General features: G+C 33.8%; 1 protein-coding gene across 1 annotated transcript; it reads right to left on the reverse strand.

Annotated features, from left to right (window-relative positions):
• Positions 1–3,386: 3,386 nt before the first annotated feature.
• Positions 3,387–11,854, reverse strand: LOC133195528 (leucine-rich repeat and guanylate kinase domain-containing protein-like). The gene is made up of 16 exons (XM_061331399.1): positions 11,628–11,854; positions 10,218–10,325; positions 9,820–9,901; positions 9,406–9,588; positions 8,764–8,888; positions 8,301–8,354; positions 7,627–7,716; positions 7,208–7,375; positions 6,785–6,891; positions 6,291–6,410; positions 5,861–5,957; positions 5,610–5,723; positions 5,033–5,234; positions 4,464–4,711; positions 4,200–4,288; positions 3,387–3,983 (listed from the first exon to the last, which is right to left on the reverse strand). Exons 1-16 carry the CDS (start codon positions 11,838–11,840, stop codon positions 3,605–3,607), a joined length of 2,379 nt encoding a protein of 792 aa, XP_061187383.1. The 5' UTR covers positions 11,841–11,854; the 3' UTR covers positions 3,387–3,604.
• Positions 11,855–11,925: the final 71 nt, after the last annotated feature.

Below are 11,925 nucleotides of genomic sequence, written 5' to 3' on the forward strand. Positions count from 1 at the left end.
TATGTAGAACGATGCTGGAATATTAAATTTAACTAAGGACAATGTGCAAATACTTCAAACACTGCAACATTTTTGTTGTTTTGTTAAAGACGACAAATCGTTAATGGAGATATAATTACCCAAGTCAAATAATTACGCAGCAAAATTACGAAAATATTTATTTCTAACACTTTTTTTTTCAATTACTACAGAAAATATGATAGAACTAGTTCTGAGAGTTATACATAGTACTGCGGATATCGTGTTAATTTATTATTTTTGAAGCGAATTAAATTGATAGTGTGGTTAAAGGAAATATTTATTTAAAATGTAATGCACTACAGAATTTTCTCTACTATAATATGTAAAGTCTATAGTTACAGAGAAAAAAATCTTTCTTCACCGTAAATTTATATGTTTGCCATTCGATATGATTAATACCCCCCCCCCCCCTTTTTCCCCCTAAATCGGTTACTTAGTCAGTATTGTATTTCCAGAATATTTTAATTAACATTTTAAAAAAAAGGTTAAGGTCTTTTTTAGAACAAAAATTTCAGTCTCAAAACAAACATGCATCTAAAAAAGTCACAAAACAATAGTAGTTCAAAATGTATACGTGTCGGCGGTGGTATTTGGAATTGGCAGAGAGTATGTTTCGAATTCAAGTGTTAATGCCCAATGTATTTTATTCAATTATTATTCAAATGTTGGAATCAAATCTAGAAATGATAAAAATAGATGTTATAACTTGTTGGAAATACTCGCACTTCGTCTTCGATGTGACGAAACTTTCACACCTGCACAGTGTCGAATGATTTTGATTGACAGGACAAGCACGTGGACTTCGTGTGAACTTGAAGCAGGAAAATAAAAACGAGTATGACTGTCAAACAAATGGATATGATTTGTTGATTAAAAAAAAGTTACTTTCACTGTCTGATATATTTAGAAAAAAAATTTCAGAGTTTTTGTTTGATATAGGTACAAACATTTAGTGAAGCCTGAAATTGGGAGGGGGGGTTAAAACGGAATATCTCTCTCTCTCTCTCTCTCTCTCTCATTTGGCTGTTTAATAAAAACTATAACAGCATATTACTTGAATATCAAGTTCTAAAAAATGAATTTATAACAAATAATATGAATATGTATCTTTGTATTATCTTGTCCGAGTATAATCACGGCCATCTACAGATAGATGTAGAAGTCTGCTCAATAAACGTTGAGCAGACTGGCCGTTGGAACCGGGGGGGGGGGGCAAGGGGGGGGGGCGTGCCCCCTCCCTCCCCAATAATTTTGCCGATATATAGATTACTATAGTAAACATAGATACTATATGCTTGTGCCCCCCGCAATAAAAAAAACGTCCACTGACCTTTGTAATTATTTTTTTTTCATTACTTTACACGAAATCGCTTTAACACGGAGATATAGGAATGGATGTTACAACCACTTTAATTCATTTTTTAAGTCAGAAGTTTTCTCTGATTTGTTATCAAATAAGAATAAACATTTTTATTTTCCAACTAAGAAAAAATATCTCTTATACTTCAGCGTTCGGCAACAATTGCAATGTTTTAATGCGATAAAAATCGTGTGATTAAAAACTTAATGTGCATGCATCGTCTTTCTCAGGACAATTTTGGAAAATTTATTTTATTGACTTATTTATTCATTCATTTATTGGTTTACTTATTTATTATTGATTGATTTATTTTTTTTTGCACCTGACATTATAAAACAATAAAATAGTTTCAATGCAAGGAAAAGATCAGAGGCATTCCGAATATATCGTTCATCTTGCGTTCACCGTTCGTTCACCGTTCACTTTGCGTTCGCGTTTGCGCTCCGTTCGCGTTCTGCGTTCGCTCACCGTTCACCGTTCACACATCGTTCACCAAGTTGCGTTCAGCGTTCACACATCGTTCACTCACCGTTCGCTCTGCGTTCGTTCAGCGTTCGTTCACCGTTCGTTCAGCGTTCGCTCACCGTTCAAGTGGGAAAGTAGAACGTTTCAGGGACTGTAGAAAGGTTCCATGCCAGACAAGAATCACAGAGTTCTTACTTTGGTCATGTAAAATTCTGAGTTACCTAGTTCCATATTTTCAGGTAAATAACTCTGGATTATTTCACTGGGTAATTTAGAAATAATTTGCAATGATGTAATTTTAACTTAAGCTAATGCATTCTGATACATCATAAAGTGCATATATAGACAAGTTAGAATTCACCAAAAAGTACTGGATTTTAAGGTCGTTATGCAACATTCTAAATAAAGCACAATCTTATCTAAACTTCCTAGGTAAGTGATGTAAGAGCAATCTTAAGAATTTTTTTAAAGTTAACATGCCATGATCTTCTATATTAACTTTTGCTGGATTTATAGTCACTTCTCTGTAAAAACACCTTTGACTTGTAACAGTAGATTAATACAAAAACCCATACTGAAGTGTTCAATTTCTGTAGGAATGAGCAACCTGATGAACAGAGGGATTAGACTTGTTTGATATTGGCCAATATTTATTGTTACAAATGAAATAATGCAGACACACTTTTCTGTGTAGGATTAATTTACATTATGTACGAGATGACAATTTTCTGCAGAAATTTGTCACAGCACACTTTTAAGTTTGAAATTCTTTGAGACATACAAAGGCAATTCAAGAAATTTGTATCATTTAATTCTACCCGCAGATTGAACAGAAATTGTGATTCAATCCACTGAATTACGACCCTTTGGAAAAAAAGTATATTTTACAGTAGCCATACCATACTGTATTACATCAGTACCATACTGTATTACATCAGTACCATACTGTATTACATCAGTACCATACTGTATTACATCAGTACCATACTGTATTACATCAGTACCATACTGTATTACATCAGTACCATTCTGTATTACATCAGTACCATACTGTATTACATCAGTACCATACTGTGTTACATCAGTACCATACTGTGTTACATCAGTACCATACTGTATTACATCAGTACCATACTGTATTACATCAGTACCATACTGTATTACATCAGTACCATACTGTATTACATCAGTACCATACTGTATTACATCAGTACCATACTGTATTACATCAGTACCATACTGTATTACATCAGAGAGTTAAAGTAAGCCTCTGTTCAGTATAGATACAGAATTCCAACTGAATGGAATTTTTACACATGTATAGGTAAGAAAAAACATTAAGCTACATATGTTTGCATGGAGATTTTGGAATTAAGGCTGGCCTCATAAAATATAAAGCTTCATTATTCAGTTTTTGCAACTACATGTAGATGAAAAAAGATCAGATTGATTTGTATCTCCATTTGATAATAAAGATTTGATACCTTTTAATATACATAAAAGTATTACAGAATTCATACACATTTATTTCAAAGTAATATACAATATCTATGAACATGAATATACAAAATGATCATGTAAACAATACAAAATACATATTTTACATAATTATCATTCAATAAATTGTTCAGTTATCACAGCTCTTTGTTAATATGTTAATCATATCAAAATCAGCAGTCCCACCATTGCTACCAGATATATCACTCTATTACTAGTTGTTCACAAATTTTAAATGCTGAGTACATGTGTACTTTAGGGTTAATATTCTGGAACATAAGATGCCTTCTGATTGATAGGTGGCAGCACTTTATGACGGTCTGACCCTGGTCGACCTTGAGAACCAGGGCGAGGTACAGAGGGAGGGCGGGGATTGGACAGTTCCATGGGGTTCATGGTCTCTGTTGGGAGGTGGGGGTCTTTGCCATTGTGAACTGATCCATCAGGAGAGCGGGCGATTTTACCAGCAGACGACATGGAGATGCTGGAATCTGATTGGTCATCATCTGAGGAGTCTTCGTCAGACTGAGCCAGTTTGTTGTTGACCGGTGCTGACTGGGACCGGTTTACGTCTTCTGTCATGGTAACCACATCAAGTCCAACCTGGTTGTCCACAGTCTGGGGTGCTGTTTTCGGGTATCTGTTGAATTGAGTACCAAGTTAATGACAATTCTCCAAACAAACAATGATCAGAAATTTCACACGGCTCAATAAAACATTGAAAAGTTAAGAACAAAATGAAAAGAGAGATTCCAACATTGCATTTCTGATTGTAGCAGAAGCTCCCTTATTATATTTTCTTAATTACGATTGAATGTTAATCTTCTGATATAATACAAGGGACAGCACTACTTACTGTGATGTGATTTGTTCAAACAATGGAGGAATGTAGCCGGCTACAGAAGCCTTAGCAGCACTGTGTCTTCTCTTCAAAGACATTTCCTCCTACAAAAATAAAGGTTTATTAAAACAAGATCATTCAACAACATTCATACAAAGTTAAAACAATCAGCCTCATTACTAGTACGCCAAATATGTTTGTACTCTTTACATTATATAAAGCAGTAATTGTAAAATTTAAGCAAGAATTGTACCAAATCAATCTTGTCCCCTCACTTACCAGTATGCCCCTCCCTGATAAGACAGGTGATTGGGTGGTCTTTCCGCGGGTGTATGGCTGGGACATACTGTCAGGTAGACTGGGTCGAGACCAGGTCCTGGTTCCTAGCTGAGTACCTGTGGGGGCGTTATTTTCAGTGTCCTTTGTCTCTGCAATATCGCCGACCTCCGACGCAAACGAGGGAATACTGATACCGAGATAATCCATAACGAGTCGTCTCAGGTGTTTGTACGCCTCCTCTATGTCATCTGAGGTGAGATAGAAATGGGAGCCATTTAAACATACATTATTGGGAAATTTTTTCACAGTTATACATCCTATTTCAGATGGGAGATGTTTCCAAATTTGGATTTTGTAAATTGTTGACAAATACATTTCATATCGCCAAAGCTCAGCATGTTTGAAGACGAGAAAACTCTACCATTTACTGATAGCCAACTGAATGATCACTGAAAGGTCTGGAAAAGTGACTGAATGACACAGTAAACTCTCCGGCACCTTTCAGTAAACTGAATGGCAGAGTTTCATCCTTTGTTCTGTTCTGGTAGTGGGGCTAATGTACTACTCACCGCTGTTAATCATCATGTCAAAGAAGCCTGGATGATCCCTATTGTATTCCTGATACATCTCAGCTCGTCCCAGATTGTCTTCAATCTGGGCCTCAGAGTATAGAGCCCGTTCTCTGAGCCGCTTCTCATGACACTCGGAGCTCAGAGGCATGATTAGGACGTACCGTGGCTCAAAGTACGTGTTCTTCAGAGTAAGCACTCCCTAAATTAAAGTACTTTGTATGATTATGTCTAATAACTTTAGCAAGGCCCCTATGAAAGAAACCCCTCAAAATAATCTTTGAAAATTTTAATGGCTAGATTACTGTAGATTCATCATTGTTTTGTGGGAGACCAATGTTTGTAGGTTTTGTTAATCACCCTACCCAGGAATTTACATCCCCACAAACAAACACCTTGTCATTGTATCCATTCATGGAATTATGCAGATTCCCCTACCCTTGAAGTTATTTCCTGTGAACCAGGTAATATTTTGATTGTCCACAAACATTGCCCCCCATGAATTAAAATGATTCCACAGTTAAAGTAATTCTGATTTATTGTCAAAGAGAACAGACAAATTATGCTGTCCCCTCACCTCTAGTTCCATGTGGACCACACAGGCCAGACCCTCCCGAGCTATGTCCTCAATAGACTGCATCTGGAGTCCATACCACTGGCCGTGATACTGACTAGTCTGGATAAACTGTCCCTGTTATCAAATTCCAAGTCTACATTAATCATTTGTAGTCAAGAAAATAGCATGTAATTTTACACTTTGACTTTACTTGAAGAGCATACCAGTTGTAATTTATAAATTACAGTACATGTAAGTGCCAATTAACTCACCCATCTAATGTCAAATTCAAACTTCTCGAGATCTACAAAATGGTAGTCCTTTCCTGGTGTCTCGTCTTTATTAGGTTTACGTGTGGTATGTGTCACACTGTAATCAAAATCACCAACATAAAATAATCAAATATTTTTAGAAATCAATATAAAGTAACTGGTAATTATGAATCTTCATATTAGCTAACACATGTTATTTCTAACCTCCAAAATTTGGAAGGTTTTAAAATAGATGTGCAAGCAATTGTATAGATAATTGTATATTTTTAAGACTGAAATTATGTGCATTTTAATTATAAATCAGAACTCTTTGAAAATCAGTATCATTAAAGCAAAATTTTATATGTTTGAAGGCATGAGGAACCTTAAACCTTTACACTATGTTGTAGTGAAAATTAAATTCTGGACACAACTGTTTATATCTACTTACCAATAGCCAAAATAATCAGAGAATTCCTCTACAAGTTTTAGAGCGAGGTCTTTTTTCCCTGAGCCCTGGGGACCAACCAGTACCAACATAGGGTAAGGGGTCTCCATACTAGGCAGGGTGCTAAAATTAAACAAATTATGCTTCTTAATTTCCTCTAAAATATAAATTTGTGAACAATTATTTTAAATCTGGAAGGAATATTGTGAAAAGTTTCTTGTATTTATCTTGGATTGAAATCCATTCATATACAAACAAATGTATATCCAGAATATCAACATTTGAAGATGAAACACCTAAATAAAATGAACGAGATACTTTTTCTGCAGACTATTTACACTACTGTAGCTAATCAACACCAGTGTTATATATCAAACTATCACATACAACATAAAAATACACATACTGAAAATGACAAAAAAGAGTACAGTATCTCTATGACACAAAAGAATCTACAGTACTTATCTAATAGCTGATGGTATGAAGGATAGACTTACTTGTCCAGAATACGACTTGGCTGAAGAAAAGAGTACACAACATGCATGATATGGTCCCGTGCCGCGACTATTTCAGCTGGGGGGTTGAACATGTTCACAGCCGCTACCTGTAACAAATAATCAATTTACATAATGAAGGTCTTCTTATCTTTATTTCAGTATTATGCCTTATTCTCTTTAATAGTTATTATTTTTCCTCCTTTTCAGTTTTTCAAAAGAAACTCTCCAAGAAGAAACAGAGACAGAAAAAAGTTAACTTCAGGTATGTTGATTATGCTCATGTGCTGTTTTCATAAGCAACATCAAAATTTATCCAGTTGAAAGTCACCTCCCTTAAGTTGAATTTGTACAAATGTTGACATTTATGATATTTGTTTCTGAAATTCTGATTGGTTTACAGCAAATCAGACAAATGTCCTTGACCTTTTCTTCGACCTCCACCCTGTGTCTATCCAGCTCAGTGAGACTCTGCATCCGGAACAGAATGGACAAGCGGTAATCCGGGAGTTCCTGTATGGGGTTCCGGAGCAGATTCAGCTGACGTAACATCTGGGACTCCTTAATATACTTCATCTCCGAGATGTCAATTACCTTAGGAGAATTAATTCAAAAAAATAAAAATGGAGTATATTTTTTGCAGACATTATCACATTAAACAAACTTACAAAAAACAATTCAGTTTCTGATATTATCAAATATCATTTGTCTGTACCGTGAATTATTATTCAGGCATCTGATATTAACTTCAAATTTAATGCTTTTACAATAGATACAAGCCTGGCAAATAGGTTTTAGGGTAATTTTAAAATGTTGAGGCCGTAATAAGATGAACTATGACCTACTTCATTATCCTCCACGTCCACATTTTCCAACAGGGGGTGGTCCTCTAACCCCGCCAAACTACGGATGTTGTTACCCGATAAATTGATACTCTGAAATGGAATCATTAATCATTGTAAGAAAGCTTCACACATAAACATGTACAAAAGTATTGTTAGCAAAGCTATTGTAACATACAAGCTACTGATGATGCAAAATAATGAATTTTAATAATATTTGATTTTATATATGTATAATGATTTTTGAAATAAATCTTGCAATGAAGAAAAATATATCTATTTATTATAAAGCTAATAAATAGTCTAAAAAAAGCTACTATAAGTCTAGAGAATTTTGGCATTCAAAATCTGGGAGATTTATTAAATGCTGAGTTTGCATTAACATATATGAGTTACTCAGTATGCCCCAAACCAATCTGAATACGAGCATTCAATATTGAACACGCTATTGTAAACAAAAAATATCTTCTGATATTGCACACTTGTAATGTAGATACCAATACTGTAATAATTTTTAGTTATTTTCAAAATTAATGTTAATCTATGAGAATAGCTTGTGCATTTGTACAGCCAACTCATGCCAATACTCACCAATATAAATTCAATAGCCCTATAATATTCTTAGTTGTTTAAACTGTAATAAGTAACCTAATGATTAATAATGCATTTTTACTTACTCGCAACAGATGCAGAGTTTCCAAGTTTTCTATCTTCTTGATATGGTTGTGACACTGTAAATAATGGCAAAAATGATAATTAAAAAATCTGGCTATTTTGATACAAATAAAAAATTTATTAAACAAATTTAAAAAAAAAAAAAAATATCGTACATTTTTTAGGGAGAAGAATTCTTTATTCATGTGACTGTCATTTAATTTTTATGTGATTAGTAGTTTTAATGTAAATATTACACTGACACTTTGTAAATTTTCTAATCTCTCTATCTAATTTTGATACATACCAAATTCAGGTTCTGTAGGGAAGATTTTTCTAATCTCTCTGATTAATTTTGATACATACCAAATTGAGGCTCTGTAGGGGAAGGTTTTTCTAATCTCTCTGATTAATTTTGATACATACCTAATTGAGGTTCTGTAGGGGAAGATTTTTCCAATCTCTCTGATTAATTTTGATACATACCAAATTGAGGCTCTGTAGGGGTAAATTTTCCAGACCATGTATCCTCTCTATTTTGTTGTGGGCCAAACTGAGATCTTGTAGACGTTTACAATTTTCCAGTCCTTTAATCTGTGAAATTTTGTTATATAGTTTTGTGATTAAGGTTTAATACTGCATGTTTTATTATTTTTAAAACATTATAAATGAAAAATTATACACTGAATTCATTACTTGCCTATTCTATCAATTTGTTTTTTCCAAAAATTTGGATATTTTATTTACCAATATAAAGTCATGTGCAGATCAAGCCACTTTAAAAGATGTATGGGAAAATATCATTCATATGATTGTATGAATATGGTAAAGATTAATTCTCTCTATGATGAGAATTAATTTTTTGAGATCTATCATCATCTAAATTGTTGATTGTGTTTCTCTTGCTCTTTAGCCATATTATGGCATCATACATGAAGTGGGCAAAATGTCATACATATGTCGATGAATTAAGTGATGTGAAATAAACATTATGACATGGAGAGTGAGATATGGAAATCTCTCATAACTATCTCACATGCTCACGTATGTACAATGTTTCTTATAGCATTGATTCTGGGAAAAAGATCTATTCATTTTTAAAATTACGATTAGAGTGAAAAAGGATACGATCAAGATTAAGACTAGTTAAGTAATGGTAGGCAGAGAGATCTGTCATTTCCTCAATTTCATTGTAACCAAAGTTAGCCTCCTTCAGATTCTTTGGTGGCGTGAAGTCCAGAAGCTTTGTAAGCTTATTGTGAGACACATCTAAAATCAGCATGTACTGGAGGGAACTAAGGGGAGATAAATCTGTAATAAAAAACAATCCAAAATATATACACATATTAATCAGAGTTAAAGGGGGTTAAATGGAGATAAATCTTACTGCAGAAAGAATCAGAACATATAGAATCAACAAATGACATAAAGAAAAAAATTAACACGAAATCACAAAGAGCTGAAACAACAAATGTGCACTTAGCAAAAGAAATTAAGGAATGATTAGATTTCCATGTGAAAGCCTAAATTATAAAACAATACCTGTAAGTTCATTGTAGGGTAATTCTACCCTCTGAAGATGTACAAAATTTGATAGAGCTGATATATCTTTCAAGTTGAAACCCTACAAAGTAAAAATTAAATTCAAATCTATCTGTACTTTTAATACTTTTGTTATATTTTCTTTTGACAAAAATTACAGAAAGGACAGCACTGACTTCTTTTTAATATTTAATTATCATTCTGAGAATGATTTTCATTTCAGTGCATAAATTGGCTTATAAAATTTTCATTTATCTCTGGTATATTATTAATATTAGAGATCTTATAAAATCAATGTCAAATTATAAAAGATTACATTATGTTTGTGTGTTGTTTTAAACACCTTAGAAGTTCTATTTAAATGAGCTTTACTTGGACATATTGGAAAAAAAACTTACTGCAATAGTAACATGAAGAAACACTTGTTGAGTACCATCAGCAGATCTTCCCAGATTTGATAAGTTTCGTCCAATAGTTTCCTCATCCAATATTCCACCTGGCGAAAGCTGTAATTATGAAAGAAGGCATATTAAATTATCATAATCTCTAATCAATGCAAAATATAAACACATGTAAATGTTAACATCCCTCCACCTCTCAGTGCAAATCACAAATTCCTCAGGCAATTGATATGCTGTTCGATAAAACACAATCCAAAAGGTAAAACCATAATTCTATGCTAACCTCTTTTATTTGTGAACAGATGACAGTTACATCTACTGATTTCTACTGCTAATTTACTAAATTACTTACTAATTTACAGAACAAGTTCCTGTGTTTATGAGTTATAGTGAGCATAGCAAGGGGTGCAAAGTGCCAGCTCAAGCTTACAACAATGCATGGGCGAAGAGAAAATTTGAACACACTGATTCAGATGAATATTTTTCTGCTGTTACCTTGAGCAGGTCCAGCACAATACCCTGATAAAGGTATATAGCTTGATAAAGCTATTTAGCTTTATCAAGGTATTACAAATACCTTGATCAAGGTATTTTATGTAATGAAAATACAAAAAAAATCTTAAAAAATTAAATTTAAAAAGTCAAATTATGAGTTGGGGTCACTGTGTTCACTCGTGCATGAGAAGTACTCTGGTATCAAGAAGACAGCATGAAAGAACGTCTCCTCACACGACATGCTTTTAAACTGATTTCTTTGTGTTTGAGTACTTTACATGCATGAGTGAATTTCCTGACAGCAACTCAGAACTCTACTTTCAGTATTTATTTTTTTATGATTTTTTTTGTATTTTCATTACATAAAATACCTTGATCAAGGTATTTGTAATTTATCAAGCTATATACCTTTATCAGGGTATTGTGCTGGACCTTTTGAGACACACAATGCGATGCAAATGCATCTCGCTGCTAACTATGTGCTCGTGGTAAGAGTAAAAGTACACCAAAAAATAAGCTTACCTTGTTTTCATGAGTATTGCTTATAGATTGTAGATTAAATATTCTTTGTTAAAAATTTTGCACTTTTAAGACTGTGTAATGGAAATGCAGCTAACTTTTTATGTCATATAGACATTCCAAATGTCTCATGTGGTTTAATAAGGCAGGTTTAAGTTAAAATTGAATAGGCATCTAGTAAGACACAACTGCGCTCGCCCTAACGGTAGCACAATCAACATATTAAATTTTGATCAAATAAAAATAATAAGCTAGCTGGTACATGGCTATATTCTAGTACATGTAATTTAGAAAAATGGGCCAAATGTTAGACAATATGCTAGAATACGCCTCTTTTATTTTGTATATGATACTTAGAAGACATTATCTCAAAGGTTTTGGGGCACTTGTTACCTCAATATCCTCCTCCTCTTCGCCATCGGACTCGCACACTTCGTTTTCTGCGCCATCCGTCAATTCTGTTGGCACTCGCACATTATCTAGAGACAAGACATTTGTGTCATAGTTCAGAATATGTGTTTCTCCACCTGTATGAACTAAATTTCCCTCAACTACGGGAGAAAATTCATTTTCTCGCATTGCTTGTTGTCCATCCATAGCGGCCATGATGTTTTCCTAGGATACAATCAGGTTCGCAGTGAATAAATTTTAAAATAATAAAATTTCGAGCCCGATTTATTTTCAAAGTGAA

The sequence above is a fragment of the Saccostrea echinata genome, unplaced genomic scaffold (genome assembly GCF_033153115.1).
Source record: "Saccostrea echinata isolate AGI-Se365-2 ecotype Australia unplaced genomic scaffold, CSIRO_AGI_Sech_v1 ptg000029l, whole genome shotgun sequence".
NCBI lineage: Eukaryota > Metazoa > Mollusca > Bivalvia > Ostreida > Ostreidae > Saccostrea > Saccostrea echinata.